The 19,143-nt window shown below is 36.4% G+C and overlaps 1 protein-coding gene across 1 annotated transcript in view; it reads right to left on the bottom strand.

The window, feature by feature from the left end:
* LOC308222796 (adhesion G protein-coupled receptor A3-like) overlaps positions 1 to 19,143 on the bottom strand; it is a gene marked incomplete at both ends in the record, with an annotated part of 288,746 nt that overhangs the window by 41,725 nt on the left and 227,878 nt on the right. The window contains 2 exons of the mRNA XM_080621161.1: positions 6,858 to 7,066; positions 7,995 to 8,202. Of these exons, the coding sequence (XP_080477287.1) occupies positions 6,858 to 7,066; positions 7,995 to 8,202 (417 nt within the window). The remainder of the gene's footprint in view (positions 1 to 6,857; positions 7,067 to 7,994; positions 8,203 to 19,143) is intronic.

Genomic DNA, 19,143 nt, shown 5'->3' with positions numbered 1-19,143 from the left:
AAAATGAACAAATAATGTAAGAACAAGATGGTGAATGTACGTCATCACATGCCATTTCTCTTCAAGTACTTCCTCAGCTTGTGTGTGTACCTCAGTTAATTCTGTCCAGTCACCACCTGCTCCCCACACAAGTCCTATTTAGCCCTGACCAGCTGACCAAGACTCAAAGTCAGTGGTATGAGTAGTCACTCATCACAGAGATACTCTTATGATGTCTCCTAGTATCTTTCGCTACTCCTAAGCCACAAGCAGAATAGAAAAGACCTCTGTCATTTTTTTTTTTTCATCTTTCTAGTGTGCATGAATATACATTCAGGATATACTGAATTTAAAAATTTCAAATAATTCTTTAAAAGACTACTGGCTCAAAACTGCAACTGAATCTCTACTCAAACACCTATTTTTGACCATCTCTTTCATTTTTTTATCTGTATCAACTTCCCATTAATTCTTTTACAGAGTGAATTTATCAAGGAAGACTAGTATCTACCAGAAATGTTCAGTACAGCTTTGGCTCATATTACTAGAGTAGTAATGTAAATACTAGGCAAGTTAAATAGAAATACTCTGTTGAAAATGATAAAATATTTACTTCTAGCTGTTACTAATATAGTCATACTTTGGTATACCAATAGTATACTTTGCCATAATTTTACGTACACACCTGCTGAATTTCTATGCATTAAAAAATCTGTTACTGAAACTAATATAGTAGTAACAGTGCAATTATTTAGAGAAATAAATATCTTGGATATTTCTGGGGACAAAAAAAAATCAAACCACCAAACAAACCTCTGAAAATTAACAAAGTTGTGAAAAAGAAAACACAGTGAAGCTGCACACTTACAAAGCAACAAATGAAAACAATTTTACTCGGGGTAGCATAATTCAGTGTATTAAGGAGCTAGCTTTTAACAGTATAAATGCAAGAATCAACCAATCACTATGTTTGAATATCAGAATACAGAATAAAAAGAAATACTGTATGTTCTATAGAAATATAGCCTGCAGAAGAATCAAGAACAATCAGCATCTTATAGCTAATTCAATTTAAAATAATCATTTTTTATTATTATCTCTTTCTAATCTTGTTCAGTAAATAAGTGGTGAAATTTTTGAGTATAATAATGCATTACTGCCAATGTAGAATGTGCTTTTTCAGAGTTTCATATATTGAAAATTTATTTCATTATAGATATATAATAAATATATTTTGTTTGTTTTTTGATGATAATGAAATATTATTGATCTGCCAACCTTCTCTGAGTAATCCTCCAGGGAAGACAACATACTGAAAATCAAGTTATTTTTTAAATGCTCTACACAAAGCAGCATAATTGCAATATCCAAGCACCACAGACACTTAGAGTGTACAAGGGCATTTGAACAATTGGGTATGGTAACATTTAGGTTCATATTTGTATTTAGATTTTAGATTACTAGTAGTTAAACAAACAATCAAAAATTACATATTACATGCCAAATATTAAGATGTTTAGGAGCACCAGAATATGAAAATTATCTGTAGAGCTGGGTCTCTATGGAGAGCCAAAAACACTGCAACGACATTGAATGAAGCAGTTTATGTGCTGGGGAGAAGGACTGCTATTTGGCATGATCTCAACTGGCTGAACAGGCTGGAGGAATGGGTTCACAGGAACCTCATGAACTTCAATGAAGAGAAATAAAAAGTTTCCTGCCTCTGGGACAGAGTAATTCCAACAGCAATACTGGCTAGGGGACAACTGACTGGATAAAAGCTTTGCAGAAAAGGATCAGAGGGTCCCAGTAGACAACAAATTGAAAGCAAGGCAGTGGTGAGCCCTTGTGGCACATAAGGTGAACCATGTATTAAGGCCGTACTAACAAGAGTGCAGGCAGCAGGGTGAAGGAAGAGATTATTCCCTTCTATTCACTACTTGTGAGACCAAATGTTGACTAGCGTTCAGTGTGGGGGGCTCCAGTACAAGAAAGGTACAGATGAATTGGAAGGAGCCCTGTAGAAGTCACCAAGACAGTAAGATGGCTGAAGACCTAGATTCATCTCCCATCTCCCAAGAGTTGGTCCATTTTACTGAGCTCCTTTATAGTCTGGATCCCTTTACCCTCTGGTTGAAGCTGCACCACAAAGAATGCAAGAACCATTCAGAAAGAAAGAGCAAATAGAAAGAAATATGAAAAAGCAACCTGAGAAGCTGGAATCTTCTGGGAAGCTGGGCTCACTATTATCTATATGGGGTAAGCATTCTCTGTTAGGTGAGCAGTACATGGCAGCTGAGGACTTGGGTGAAGACTATATGCCTCCTTGCAGGCCTCTAAGTGACAGCAGAGCTTAGAAATCTAGCTCTTCACACTGGGAAACATCTATGCATGCACATGCAGAGGAATCTAATTCCAGGGAATTTTGAAGTTCCCACTACACCACATGTCAACTTCCCAGATAGCACGAAAACTTTCTGGATCTCTTTCATAGTCCTTGGTGCTTAAACTCTGCTAAGGTCTATTCTGTAGGTATAAAAATAGGTGTTTACACAGAAAAAAAAATTGAAAAGTTCATTCTTAAACCTCTCTTGATAAGAAGTCTGATTTTTCAGAGTACTGAACCATACTTCCACAGCCTGTTACAAGCAAACTGTGTGTTCTCTATTGGGAAAACATCAAATACTGTAATTATGTCAACCTTTTCAATGACATCTCTGTAACACTTCCCTGACTCATGAATTAACTTTTCAAAAGGCTTAGACAGATATTTTAATTTGGAGAAGACCTGAAACATAGAAGTTTAGAAGATTGTTTTTCAAGAATTGAACTTCATGAATATGCCTAAGAAATCTTGCAATTGTCTCCAGTCACACTGAAAGTATTGATAAAAAAGACTTAGAAGATTTAGTGAATACTTGTAAAACGAGGGAAAAAACCTTAGCATGATCTGTTCCTAGTATCTTGCCTCTCAATTTCTCATTCACACAATTTTCCACAGATTGCTTCCAGAATAGTTTCGGGAAGGAATTTACTCTGGTTTTGTCAGCTCAATCTCCTCAGCCTAATTATCTCAAGTAGCCATTGACTGACTGTATGCTGCTTTTGCAAATAACAACTACATATACTCACAAAGAAAAAAAATTCCAACGAAGCCACCTATGTTGTTTGGAATAAGGAGATATTGTGACAAAACATGAAATGAGTTGTTTCTGACTTTATGTTAGTTTAAGTCTTCTTCAGGATTACAATAAAACATTCTAACAGTATTTATTAATCCATTTTATGCTAATTGAGAATTAGCATAGTTAGAGTTAAGAATTTTACTAGTGTTTATTTGGCAGATTTGAGGAAATTGCTATTGACAAAGCAGTCTGAGGGGGAAAAAGAAATGCTGTATACAATTACAGTAATATCCATGACTATTGAATTGCCACTCTGGTCTAAGAAACATTAAAGAAAGAACAAAGGACAATGTATGCCAAAACATATTTAGCAAATTTTGAAATTCAATGTTCCTGTTAGATATTTTTTGTTATCTCCTGAAGAGTTTTTACTAGATACACTATGGCCATGGGACACTAGAGTGGTCATAACATACACAAATATTGACCTGAAAAATTAGAATACTGATAGACAGTTCAGTTCACAAAAGAACACAAATACATAGTGTTTATAGAGTAAATACTTATAATCAGATATACTGATTCTTCAGAATCTGTAAGTTCATAATTTTATTCTAAATCAGAAAATCATACTGCAGGGTTCATAGTTCAAGACCCTAAAGTGATCTCCAAAAGAAACTGAAGTACGACCGTCTCTTCCTCCTACAAGTAATGGAAGAAAAGACAAAATTGGGGACTGGTTCAAACACATAGCGTATAAAGAGAAAGGCAGGAAAATAGCTAGGGAATTTAGTTCACTGTATTTTCCTATTACCCCTAGGACATAACATTCAAAAGCTGATCAGAAATAAATAATACTCTGTTATGTTTGACATTACTATTTTACTTCTATCCACTGGCCCAACCCAGAGCAGAGTGAAAGCGTGAAAGTGCGGTGAGGGAAGGAGATTGTACCTCCTTTCCAACTCAACTTCCAAACTGTACTGTCTCTCTCATTGACATCACTTAACAACTGTCACAGAAAGAAATCAAATGACTCAACATGAATCCTCTCACTTGAAGAATGCTCATGCTTATTAATTATCAATTGTAGCTGATAAATCCTTGATTGCTGCCTTTCTAAAAAAGGACTGTACGAAACTTTAATTTTAACCCTTTTACAGTAGACAGGTAGAAACAACTTCTATAAAAGCAATCAGGGAACTTTGTCATACTATTTAAAAAGGTGACAGATCAGAATATGTGCTGTGCTAGCTACAAAAATGGTCATTTAGATTAACTGAGGCTTCTATTTAATCTTGTTCCACAGCAGGATATTCATTATTCTGATGGTAATGTAAAGCTTTATTGCTGCTGTTTAGTTTACTGATGCTACTTGAGTATTCTGCTGTTACTCCAGAACATAATAATCAATTATGAATTTTTATAGGTTGATAGATTAGAGAATTATAGATTAATAACATGTATTACGATACTGTAGCTATTTTCATTGGCTACATACCATATGGTAGCTATTTTGAATTTGCTATCAGTTTGTTAGTATTTTAAAGTATATTAGGCACCCAGGTGTCAATTAAGAAGACATACATAGGTACTTTATATTGTTCACATTATAAATTAATAGCTAAGTAGAACAAGGAAATATTTTTCATTTCTGGTGTGAGAATTGAACTGCCAGAAAAACACAGTCTCTATCAAATGAAACAATCCTTGACTTTATGCCACGAAACACTCATTAAGAAATAACACTTGAATGAAAATGGTCACATATAATGAAGCTACAAAAGTTTTCCAATAGCTGTTTAGAAAGACAGCCGTTGTAAGACATATTTGCATGTGTGTGCATATATATATATATATAAAAAATATTACTTAGGGTCAGGCATCTTTTTTCTTATAAGTGACTGTGAAACATGAGCTAAGGAACATATCCCATTTTTTGCTACCATATCAACTGTAAAGCAAGGGCGAGTCTAAGATTTTCTTGTCTTGAACAGATAAAAATGAAAGATGCACACAAGAAAAAAAGCAAAGTTTAATTACTATAACAAAAAACTCCACAAAATCTCAACTAAAATTACATACTAGTCATAAAAGGCACATTAAAACCTGCCTCAGTTGCCTTTACGGTTATAGAAAAACTAATCTGCTACATCTTATCAGAGAGAAACTTGCATTTGGCTTTACAAATCAAAAATTAATTGTAGCCATTGTGTCAGTATACAGTTTTTGCAACCAAAATGAAAGTAGCTGTTTGCAAACAATTAGTTAACATATACTAACTACTCAAAGTTTCGGAAGAACAGGCTAAACCCAAGCAGTTGAAGGAGGAGGAAGACATTTTGGGTGTGGCACCTGCAAAGTCAACAGGTACTTTCTTTAATGAATTTAGAAAAACATTCTCAAAGCAAGATTATGTTTCATATTTGGGAAAACAAGTGGCTGGGGGAAAAAACGAAACTCATTGAAGCTGTAGGAAATGAGGTGTATTTGATGTTGTCAAATCTTAGAAACAGCTTTTAAATTCTGACCAGTTCTGGAATGGGTGAAAAAAATGTTCCAGTAACTGTGAGCGAAATCAGTTCTTAGGAAGTGGACGATAATATCTGCATTTAACTCCTGGGTGCCACAGTCTTGTGCTATGATTGGCTGCCATCTGGGCTCCATCTGACAGCAGCAGATTGGTATTCTCTGCACACGTCCTCGCAATTCCTGTCTCCTATGTTTGCTGTCCCTTACACATACACACAATGCATTATTTACCCAACTATAAACATTTCTGTAATGTACACAAGCAGCAGCTACAGTGCAATCATGCACCAGCATTCAGGGTCAATCTGGTATTAACAGCACACATCTGGCTATTTTTTTTTACAACTGGTTTATAATAAATATTTTTAATGGTGCAAACATTTTCTCACTTATGTATCTTAGAAAGCTCTAATTTTTCGTTTGATTTCCTTCATTCCCTGAATAATTATAGGTTGCTATTGCACACATATTTTTGCTTTCTTGAAGGTAACTTTCTGTTAAGCAGGATAGTTAAATAACTGCAATGGGATCTGTAAGTGTGACTGAGAACAGACCAAAGCAGGCTGATGTGTTAGCACTGCACAGAAATTTTTTTCTCCATGAACAGCAATTTGGTAAGAAGGCAAGCAGCACTGGTATACAAACTAAAACTCCTACAGGATCAACAAGGACAGCACTGCCCTTACTTAAAAGAGCAGAAAATGTTATTCCTCTCCATTTATTAAATGATTCAACATTGCGGTATGCCTGCAACTAATTAGTATGATCAACACAGTGCAGGGCAGGAACAAAAGCAGACCAGCCTCTGAGATGTGCTGATGTAAAACCACACAGGAATATGCATTTTTAAACCCTGTCCTATAATTTATAACCATTATGCACTAATCTTTCCTTGATGGAACTTTCAGTTGTAAGACTGAATTTAACGTCATTTCTGATTAGGCTTGTCTCTGGATATTAAAACTGACCAGCAGATTTATTAACTTACTAGCAGTTAAATAACTTACTTTCTTTGACTGTTATACTAAACATTATAGAAACCAGAAGGTCAGTTACTGACAAGTAAGAATGAGAGATGCACATAAAAAGAACATATATGCATGGCAAGAGAGAGAGAGAGAGGAGGAGGGAAGGAGAGAAGAAAGGAGGAAGGGAGGGAGGGGAAGGGAGGGAGAAGAGAGGTAGAGAAATACATGTATATTTGCTAAGTCATATACTTACCATTAGCACTGCAAAGTTACTGAAGTGCGTACTCTGAATGGTGGTAATATTGCCTGTAGAACTAATTATGTGGCACCCTTCTCCCCACCAGCCTCCATGTCCATCTAGAAGGTCAAAATCCCAGAAGGCTGCAATGGGGTCTATACCCCGTGCAAAGTGCCTCAACCCTATAGTAAGAGGGCTGGTGAGGTTTCCAAAACTGCACCCATCTGCAAAAGCAACAAACTGAATCAGAGATGGAGCAGAAAACCCTTTATTGATGAGTGCTGTGTAAAGAGATCAGATACACTAAACTATAGGGGAAAAAAAGCAATAGGCATACATGCTTAATGGTCAGAATCAAAGGTAGTGCTCACATTCGGAAAAGTTTGCAGTAGTATAAATAAATCTGAGCATTTCAATACCACAATGTGTCCAAATAATCTAATCATTCTTAACAAAGCAGATTTTTTTTTTGTGGTGGTTCAGGTACTTCTGTTGTGACCAGTGTTATACTATTGCCCATGTAACTGCAGAAACAGCTCAGTTTCATGCTATGATTAATAGCTGAGACAATTCTGCACTTTGAAAGTCACATTAAACCATTTTTAAAATGTTAGTAGAAATGAGGGCACTATTCAGTAGAAAATAAAATTAGTAAAATTGCCTGGGTGAATAATTAATAAACATGACTCACTAGCACACAATATATCACATTTAGACAAAAGCTTCTAACAAAACCTGTTTTACATCCATCGTATCAGAAAGTATTCTGGTGAGTATTAATACATGCAACAGGGCACTACTCCCCCTCCAAAAGCCTCATTTTTATCAGTGTCTAGGATGTTAACACTGCAATTTTCATTGTGAAGTGTAAAAAAGGTTCTTTCCTATAGCACCATGCTTTAAGAAACAACCTCCGTAACAACACTGTCAAGAAACAGTAGTCCAAAATTTTCATTCTAGTCATTCTGCAAGTACATTTCTTTATTTGCAGGATAGTCTAAATAAAATCATTCAGATTGCAAACATTTGTATTGAAGAAAGAGACTGTTTCCAGCCTCTCTGCACACTGTATACTCTGCTCCTCTATTCTCTACATAAGCAAGTATACCATAGCTTTTAGATTAAAGGAAATAATGCATAACAGCTCCTCACCTATTTTAGCAAAAACAGCTGGTGTGGCAACCGTCCTACGTTTCCCATCATCAGCAAGATTTGATGAGTTTCCTGTGCTAGGAAAGAGTTTTCCATTCCGAAAGACAATAAACTGTAGCTTGCAAGTGGAGTTATCAACAGATTGCCAGGCTGAAGACGGAGAGAAGACAGACTGTGGCAAATGAACTGAAGCTACTGCTACAGCATTCTGTACAATGAGAAAAAAAAAGAAACATTTAAAATGCAAATCACAACAGGGTTGCTTTCATGATGTTTTAAACTCCGGTACAAGAAATGTGTGCTGCCTTCCTTTTCGAACAGACTGGAAGCGATCAAAGAAGCACGAGCTGTAACCATGGGAATAGGATCGGTACAGTGCATATTAAAAGGGAAAACGTTTTGATTGAATGTGAGAGTCTATATGGTCAAGCTCCCTGCTGTAGAGGTGAGAATGGTTCTTACCATGCCTGCTAGAGGGTCCATCAACACTGCAGATCTGATTTAAAGAGACAACCTCTACCAGGTTTTCTCCTTCACTTAAAACAGAATCAGACAACTTACACTAAAACATTTCTCTGAAAAGGTACTTAAAGAGTATAAAAATAATTTTATTAATACAAAGAATTGCATCAGCAGAGAATTGCAAGTGCAGTAAACAACACATTTTATGAGTACGTTTTTCTTGCTTCATATAAGGAAAACCAGTTAACTGTGTTTCACTAGTGCAGGGTTAAAAAATATTACAGACACTAATGTACAAGAAGAAAACAAGACGGCACTGGGAGAAAATGAATGAAGACTGTCAGATCGCTGTAATGGCTTTGAGTTGTGAGTGTGTTATACACCCTTTTACAAGCTGATAATTCCCTTACAGCAGAGCTATACAATACATCAAACATTATGTTCTCAGGACTTAACTCATCAAACATTTTTTTCCTACCAAAGTAGCAAAGTAATCATTAAAGACTGATATTTGCAAGAAAAAACAAATGATGAGCAATGGGAAAATAAACAGGGAGTCTGTCCTGAGCCTTGAAGTCAAAAGTGCATGTATTTAAAAACAAACAAACTACAAAATGCTCCAATTTGCATTTCCCCAAAGGGCAAAGTATAGCTTCTGTGCACAAAATTTACATAGATTATCACACAGTTTACTCTAAGCACATGTGCGTTCCCTCTTTGAGAAGTAGAACAATAATTTTCCCAATGATGTAAACAAACATGACATTAATATATGTCCACATGCTGGGAGAAACATACATGTGAGAGAGAAAACAGATCAGCAAACTAAAAAGAATACGAGAAGCATCTACTGACCTCACGATGAATATGGGAGAAAAGCATGATTAGTCTATGATGTCATTGGTAGGCTTAAATAAACAGATAAAGTCTTCTGAACAATTTTATCTTTATTGTCATGTATATTTTGGAAACGATTTGCAATTTTAACACTAAAAATGCCAAAAATGCCTTTTAAAAGTAAGTATTCTATCTAGGTAATGCCACTTACCAAAAATACTCAGGAAAACCAGAGCAAATAACAACAGGACATTTCTACACTAAATTTTAAAATTATTATGAAGGTTTTAATGAGAACTAACTGAGCTATGCAGCAAGCATTCATCCTTAGATTGTTTCCACTGCTTAATTCACTAAAGCTGTCATAATTGGCTTTATCTCATGCTTCTGAAAAAGACATATTTTATTGTATGATATCCCAAAGTATCTGTATATCCTGAACCTCTGATGATACCATTTTGGCCATGAATTAGTTATCCATAAATACGTATAGGAATTTTTTGGAGTGTCATTTGTCAAACCTGAGATCACTGTTGAGGACTTACAGAAGTGTAAGAGAAATTACAATGTGCTTAACTTTATACTGAATTTTTATTATCATTCTATGCTGAAAAAAGCAACAACTATGACATTAATTTACATTAATTACTTATCATACTCAAAAAGAGAAAGCTAGAAGCATCTGAATTAGCTTATGATAAACCAACAGCTAAAGGCACTGGGATAAGCAACAATGTGCTACGATGACAAAAGCAGTCCTACACAAGCCAGAGACAACAGGTTTATAGCACTTTTGCTAAGAGGAGAAATTGTCTAATTCATAGTGGTTCTCTAATTTCTTCATTGGGACTTACTGATACCAATGGGATAAAGTAATAGTGTATACAGGGCTTGGCTATGAGACTGGGGAGGTACAGAGAAGAGGCTGCACGCATCTGAAGCACAGACTGCTGGTGGGTCTGTTGACAGGTTGCACAGCTAGAGAAAGTCCACCCCCAACTCTTCACTATCGCCCTGTCTCTTTCCATACCCATTCACCCCAGACTCTTCACTAAGTTGCATAAAAGAAAGAAATCTCATCATGGCACCCCAAAATCTTACCCACAGACTACAGCTTTGCCTCAGAGAGACAAAGTCAAATGCAGTAATAAAAACCTGTACACACCCTACAAATGATTTAGTGTGGACTGGTCACACTCCTCGGGCTGACTGAGCAAATCTCATATATCACAATATCACAGTATCACAGTATGTTAGAGATTGGAAGGGACCTCAAAAGATCATCTAGTCCAATCCCCCTGCCAGAGCAGGAACACCTAGATGAGGTGACACAGGAATGTGTCCAGGCGGGTTTTGAATGCCTCCAGAGAAGGAGACTCCACAACCTCCCTGGGCAGCCTGTTCCAGTGTTCCGTCACCCTCACTGAGAAAAAGTTTCTTCTCAAGTTTAAGTGGAACCTCTTGTGTTCCAGTTTGTGCCCATTACCCCTTGTCCTATCATTGTTTGCCACTGAGAAGAGCCTGGCTCCATCCTCGTGACACTCCCCCTTTATATATTTATATACACTAATAAGGTCACCCCTCAGTCTCCTCTTCTCCAAACTGTAGAGACCCAGCTCCCTCAGCCTTTCCTCATAAGGGAGATGCTCCACTCCCTTAATCATCTTAGTTGGCCTGCGCTGGACTCTCTCCAGCAGGTCCCTGTCCTTCTTGAACTGAGGGGCCCAGAACTGGACACAATATTCCAGATGCGGTCTCACCAGGGCAGAGTAGAGGGGGAGGAGGACCTCTCTCGACCTACTGACCACCCCCCTTCTAATACACCCCAGGATGCCATTGGCCTTCCTGGCCACAAGGGCACAGTGTTGGCTCATGGTCATCCTGCCGTCCACTAGGACTCCCAGGTCCCTCTCCCCTACACTACTCTCTAACAGGTCATTCCCCAACCTGTACTGGAACCTGGGGTTGTTCCTGCCCAGATGCAGGGCTCTACACTTTCCCTTGTTATATTTCATCAAGTTATTCCCTGCCCAACTCTCCAGCCTGTCCAGGTCTCGCTGGATGGCAGCACAGCCTTCTGGCGTGTCAGCCACTCCTCCCAGCTTAGTGTCATCAGCAAACTTGCTGATAGTACACTCAATTCCCTCATCTAAATCATTGATGAATATATTAAATAATACTGGTCCCAATACTGACCCTTGAGGCACTCCACTAGATACAGGCCTCCAACTAGACTCCGCCCCATAGACTACAACTCTCTGGCTTCTGTCCTTCAGCCAGTTCGCAGTCCATCTCACTACCTGATCATTCAGACCACACTTCCTCAGTTTAGCTATGAGGATGCTGTGGGAGACTGTGTCAAATGCTTTGCTGAAGTCAAGGTAGACCAGCAACATCTAATTACTTACATGACAAAAAGACACATTTACAGAAAATTATTTCCTTATTAGACTTCAGGAGAGTGTCTTTCCCTGTTCGCCTCCTCAAAATGTACCAAGAATATGAATACCCATAACATTAACTATTTAATACTCTTTACTAAGTAATGCCTACAGCCACTTCCTGAGATACAATTTTTGCGAATATTACCCTACTTAATAACCAGGAAGTCCGGTGGAGCAAAGGGCAAAGGGACAGGGCGGTTCATTGAATGGACAAACGTACATGTAAATTCAAGCCAGTCACTGCACATCAAATATTTACTTTATGTAGAAATTCTTCAAAATTAAACATCAAATTCTGCTACAGCAACATGCCTGCAAACGAGCTCCTGTGCTAGGATACTAATGAGAAATGCACACATTGAGAATGCCCACACATTCACAATGCTGTTTAAAATAGGAAGAAATATTTGTGAACAATTTTACTTCTAAGACGTAAGAATTTTTCCAATAGCATTACTCATTATTCACAGAAAAGGAATAATCTGAGCACTCAGGCAATCCCACTTGAGTAGACAATGGAAGGAGCCTGACTGAAGGCTTAGTCTTGGATTCTGCTAAAATAAGATAGTGTGGTAATGAATAAGTTAGTTCCACACTCTTTCCTTAGTTTCACTCTCACTTGGTGAAATAAAAATGATGGTATTTCTTTTGCTCTGCAAGGTGCTCCAGGGTGCAGAAGTGAAACACAATATGGGAACAAATTACTAAAACCAATGACAGCAACATCAAATTTTGAGTGAATAACTGTGCTTCAGATGTTCAAAATCCACAAGAACCATCTCATTTAAAAAAATTTTATTTGGACACCATATCACCACATCACATATGAAGTGACATTTCAGAGCACGCTAGGGGCAGCATCTCAGGAATCTGCTCCACCTCTAAGAGGGGAGAAAGAACACTAGAAATAGAACCACCATCAAGTATCCTGCATAGGAGCTGCAGCTTTGCAATGACACATGTCAGCACCAGCATCTCGCATTTTCCCTGGAAAAGCTTAAGAGCCTGTGTTAGCAATTTACTAGTCAAGATCTAAACATTCAGTGAGCATTTTTAAAACAGAGTATCAATAATTCCTTCATGACTCCATGTCACTTTTAGTCCTATTAACTGGATTGTACTGGCATTGATTAGAAAAACAAAATCCTGAACGTACTGTAGATTTTTCTAAGGAATATTTTTCTGCTGGAAAATACCAGTGCTTTAAAGTGCAATCTTCCACAAACATCCACCCATTTGCACATAATTATGATAGAAATCATACGAATTTCAAAACCTGCCCATATATTCAAAAATCTGCTGTATGACCTGCAGCCAGGGAAAAAGCGCTTATCAGCTCTAAACCAGATCTGAGGATTTTCTGGGAGGTCTCCTAGGACTTTTGGCTCCTAAGACTTCCTGGAACCTGGGAAACTTTCCAAAAAAACAAATGAAAGGTTGTTTTCAACACTGAATCATAATTTGGAAAGTGTAGTTTTGTAAGTACTTTTGAAGTCTCATTTCTTGTTTCCATTTCACAGCTACTTTTTTGTGCGTGTGCATTGTTTTCAAAATATTTGAGGAACAGAAACAGCACAAGCAAATCCAAATGGATCCCAAAAGTTTTAAATTTGAATGGAAAATCTCATTCTAAGAGGAAGAGGTCCTCAGGATACTGAGAGCTATTGAGTTCTGATATTTTTGCAGTTCATGCATATATGACATGTTAAAAATGTTATAAGGGAACAATGAAAGATTGAAAGCAAAGTTTTTCACCAGGTGATTTTAGTCTGGTCAGCATTCAATTTCTTATAATCAATGCTAGCACTTACAAGGAGTTTTTAAGTGTTTAGGGAAGACAGGCTGTTGCCTTAGGAGCCTTTGTGATATGCTGGCCCTTCTACTTTCACAATTCTTTGAAGAAACCTGCTACCACTTTCAACATTGTTCCCCCATTATCTACTTGTCTAAAATTTAGCACAATATTGAGAAACCATACCCATTATCAGATGATCAGTATCAAAAAAAAAGATACTTGGTAATCACTGTGGAATGACAAAAACTATTTTCCTTAGCTTTTTCTTGTGTATGCTTTGATACTAGATTGATTTTGAGTTCAAGCACAGTATTTCACTTTGAGATAAACATTTTTCATAGGAAAGCAGCCAAATTTAAGTCCTCAATCATAAGGCATATTTTTGCCATCAGCAATTTCCTCCACTTAAAAACCAGCACCTTAACAGCACGTTGGAAGAAAACTGGAAGAAAAAAAAATAGAAAAAAAAAAAGAGGAAATAAAATAATCTGAAGGCCTGGCAGAGAACTGGAAAGGCAACTCCCCTGCTTACAGATTGTAAAGAATCTGATGAGGTGTTTTATAGATTCAGATGCATATTATATTATTATGATATGCATATTATATTATTAAAGATACAGGGGTGTTGCCAAAATAGGCACAAGCTACATGAAGTTAAAGTAGCAGTAAAAAAACCCATTGGAATCTAAACTGTATGGGTAATAACCTATATTACTAAATGCGTATTGAATGAGTTAAGAGTGTGGTCACCATAATAAAGCAAATAAATTATTTATACATGTACAGTAGATTTTATTTACTCACAGAATCTTCTTAGAAGCAACTGAAGATTTTAGTTTGGATTGTATGTCAAAAGTTTGGCAGTTAACATAACAAAGAAAGTGCAAAATTGTTTTTTTCAGCTGTCTCTCCTGGTAGATACTTAAATAATACTCCTTTGGAATTACAGCAGTACATGATAGATGAGATTAGGACAGGCATGCGGCCCGGTGCTGTGAGGATTTAGGTAGACTGTACATGAGTACTGATCTCCTTTTTCAGTATGAAAAGTATCAACAAACAACCCCCAAAATTTAGACTATCTGGGAAAATGCCAAAGAAAGGTTCTGTTAAAAGAACGGAAACAATGCCAGTTCGAAGAAATACCATTATACAAGACACATACTCAATAACAAACAATTTGACAGGTCCTAAAAGAGATAGGATTAATTTTGATTTTTTTTTTTTTTTTTTTCAAATGAGGTGGCACCAAGTAAGCAAAGTAGGCAATTCCCAGCCATGTTAACTTATCTACACATACTTGCTCCTAATTTGTCACAGTTTAACTATCCTTTTTAGGCTGCTGTTTAAACACAGCTGTGGAAGGCTCAGGGATGACTAGCAAGTGAAAAGCAAAATTTACATAGATTCCCACAGAAAAATGAAGAGGTACTTCCAAAAATGCAACATAAAATCACCTAGCTATTGAGATGAAATTGCTAAGTACATTAAGATTATTATGTGATAAAGTCATTATGTAGTAATGCTGCAGCCCACATCTATCTCAATATCTGTAAACCTAAGTATAGAGTCCATGCTATCTTTGTTCTAGCCAGGCATAAATGCTGGATTAATGCAAAGTGAAAGTGTGGCATCAACAAGAAATATAGGCAAATTTTATTAAAAGTTCTCACTAATTAATAACAAGTGTTTTCTAGAGCATTTTCTAGAATATTTCTATAGAAATGTTAGATTCAGCAAATAGCAAGGAAATTTTTGAAAAGCTGGTAATATAAAATAATCTTGGAAAATCTGATCATCAGTAAGTCTTTTCTAATAAAATCTAAAAATAAAAGTAGTCTCCACATTAGGATTTTGCATTTCAAATTTGAAAATTTGGTAAACTCAGGAAAATCACTGAAAAAAAATAACAGGACTTTACAAGATCGAGAATGGATAAGCAGATCAAAAAGGACAATGAGTATAATCAGAAAGCCTATGAAGAAGAGAAAACCTCACTGATCAGTGAAACGAAACAGTATTAAGTTTCAAGAAATTGACAGATATCATGATAATTGCCAAAAAAAATTTACATAGAGCAGTCAAGTTCCCCAGATTTATATTAAAAAACAGGACAAAGAAAGTAGGAGAGCTGCCATATAGAAGGAAGCAGGTAATACATTTTTTTATGTAACCTCAATGAAAGTGCTGATATTTACATGGAGACAGTGTTAGGATCAAAAATGAGAAAAAAGAATATAAAAATTACCACAAATGTCAAAGCAAAATTCAATAAAAGCTGAATATTGTTATATAAATATTTTAAAGAACTGATACATGTAATTGGAGGACAACTGTAATATTTTTTATTTTTTTATGAATCTACCAAGTTGGTCAGAAAGCAATGGTGACTGCTCTGTAAAATGGTCTGCAGTTAGGGTGAATGAGTGAGCCAAGTTTGGCATGTCAATAATGATATAAACTTATGCACAAATGAACAATTTTAATTCACAGTTTAAGATCATTCACAGCTGCTGCTGCTGCCATATTAGTCTGCTTCTGTGTCCAGGGACAGGCAGCTTTTAACGAGTTCAAAAGAGCTGACTGGTAAATTGCATGAAAATGTGGTTTCCTTAAGCACTTCTACATGGACCACTATATCATTGTTTCTGGATTCTAGTGTGTTTCTCTGAAATTGCTTATTCATAAGTGCAGAATTCCTTCAAACCATAGGTCAGTGCTTCAAATGCATTCATGAATATATAGTCAGAAAATCTGATACTTTTTTCTAAGAAAATAAAATGTATGGAATTTTACGAGACACAACTGGCCTGTTAATCTGATACCATGAGGGAAAAAGAGAAAGTGAACGAAAAAAAATAATTCAAAGATAACACAAAGGGAGAAAGGGTAGGTTTGCTAGAGATAAATAATGCCAGCTCCAAATGATAGTACTACTTTTATAGACAAGGCAATACAATTCACCTAATTTCTTTGGTTCAATAGAATATAAGATGCTACACAGAAAACAGACAGCTGACTTGAGTCATTGAGAATTAGTAAGTAATAGTGTCAGGTGAATAAGGAACAAGATAAACTTTATAATACAATTATTGACTTTGAAAGTAGAAGACAGTAGAAAACTCAAAGTTTCTATGAAAATCAGTTTGGAGACTTCCAATTTCTATTTGATGACCTTGAAAAAATGTCACCCAAGACAATGTTCTAAATCATACATTTTACAGATTTATGAAGAGAACTTCTATTATAAGCTGGTAAAATAGACCACTTTGGAAAGCAGCAGAAAAGGAAAAGGATCTGAAAGCACTGGTTGATCACAGGATGACTCAGAGCCATTATAATTTAACAATAAAAAACCCCCAATGAATACAGTCCAGAACATACCAGATGATGCATTTCCATGGAAATACTCTGATTTTAAAGGCCTAATTAGAAACACACTATGTAATTGTGATCAACTGGGCTCAGTATCAGTCCACAATAGAATGGGTATAGAGGATGGCTAATAGGGTCACCATTAGAATGAATAACTTGTTTCACAATCGCAGAGTAAAAGAGTTTAGCTTTATTAGCCTAGCAAAATGAAAGAAGAGGCTGTGCTTGTTGTCTTTAAAAATACCATAGGAATAGTATCTAGGGAGGAAGAAGAGTCATGTGAGCAAATAGCCAGCTTGAGAACAAGGACAAATGGGACATTGGTCATGAGAAAAAATGCAGACTTTAAAGTATGCACGTTTCCTAGTCTTTATAGCAGGGAGGAAAGGATAGTTTTCAAAGATTATGGATACAACAGAAAAAACCCCAAACAAACCTACTCATAGAATCACAGAATGGTTTGGTTAGAAGGGACCTTAGAGATCATCTAGCTGCAACTCCCCCTGCCATGGGCAGCTTCCACTAGATCAGGTTGCTCAAAGCCCCATCCAACCTGGCCTTTAACACTTCCAGGGATGAAGCAGCCACAACTTTATGTACTGGAAGGCTGCTCTGAAGTTTCCCTAGAGCCTTCTCTTCTCCAGGCTGAGCAACCCCAATGCTCTCAGCCCACCCTCATAGGAGAGGTGCTCCAACCCTTTGTTCATCTTCATTGCCCTCCTCATAATACTTAACTACGATATTGTGGCAATTTCACAGTCAGCCTTTGAAGCAACTCAATTATCAGCTGAAAAAGGCAATTTTGCAAAAGCCTCAGAATATCACTGTTCCAGTAGCTACAATGTAAGAGCAAAGATTAAGAACCACATTTGTAAATGATTTACTGCTAATAATTTGTTAATACACTTTTTGTGTATTCCAAACTTCCACTTTAGCAAATTAATTTTAAAATTTCCAATTTTTACACAAGTTTTAACCTATTATGGTAATGTATCTTTTGCCCAAATGTTGACAATAACAAAAGAAACACTGTAAAACACAACAGAAATCAATAAGGGGATAACATGATATCACTTGAATTTTATATAAGAAACACCATTTTGTTATAATGTTAGTTATTAATTTTTATATTCAGTTTAGATAAAGTTTTTATCTTAAGGCTCTTTTCAGATATTTCAGACAGCACTACATGACTGTTTCAATTTAAGGTTCCTTATTGTAAGCCAAGCAGAGCCCACAATAGACTTGTCATAATACAGAAAGTTATGCCAGAGAATGCATAAAATTATTCTTCCTGGGAATGTAACAGTTCTTAAGAGTAGCTTATGAGCTTTCAACTGGAACTTGGAGGTTTTTAGGTTTGTTGTTTTTTTTTTTTTTTTTGGGGGGGGGGCATGAGAGGGAAGATCCTTGAAGCCTTAAAGGATCAAAATTCACACTAACTTTCTGCTGTTTTCCTCCAGACCTACAGAGACTCACTGCAGCTTCATTTTTAAAAAGGATGGCTTCTGGCAGTGCACTCTACAGGAAGACTCACCCTATTAGCAGTCTGGTTCACTGGGCCCTTCAGGGATGCATTAGCTCCCAGAAATACTACATTTTCCTCTAAGCAACCTGGGATGAAGGAGTATTTTTCCTTTTTATTTAGAAGCTCAGTTCATCTTCAGGCATTAAATATGTGAGATCTGTCTGGAAAGATGATAAACATATTTGATTTTATTATTACACTGATGAGACTGTGCTTTTAATTATTGTGGATGCACTCACAGGATGGGACAGGAATATTCTAAATTGTTAGAATTTTTAAATATAAAGTCACAATAAATAATCTCATGAGTTTTCTAGTGAAATATCAGCTACATAATTACAAAGCTATCACCATGGATCTTAAAAAAGGGCATCATAATTATACAGAATACCTAACTAACCAAATACCTTTTACAGCTTATTGACCACTGAATTCAATTATATGGAAGTATTACCCCTTTAGAAGAATAAGTCATTTGAATTCTAGCTTCACTATATTGGCATATATGAGGTTTTTTGCCATGACCACTTTTAATTTATTTTTTGAACTAGGTGAACTGTGTTAATGTAGCCCCCATAAAAGTCTTACTTTCTGCACGGTCCATAGCCTAGTAATTATCATATATAAGAAACTATTAGAATGGGATCAAAGAGAATTTCCCACTACTCAGAAATAAAGTGTTAACAAAGATTTTTCTAAAGGTGAAGA

This window comes from Psittacula echo (genome assembly GCF_963264785.1).
Source record: "Psittacula echo genome assembly, chromosome: 6".
Lineage (NCBI taxonomy): Eukaryota > Metazoa > Chordata > Aves > Psittaciformes > Psittacidae > Psittacula > Psittacula echo.
This window is presented reverse-complemented; position numbering and strand designations above follow the sequence as displayed.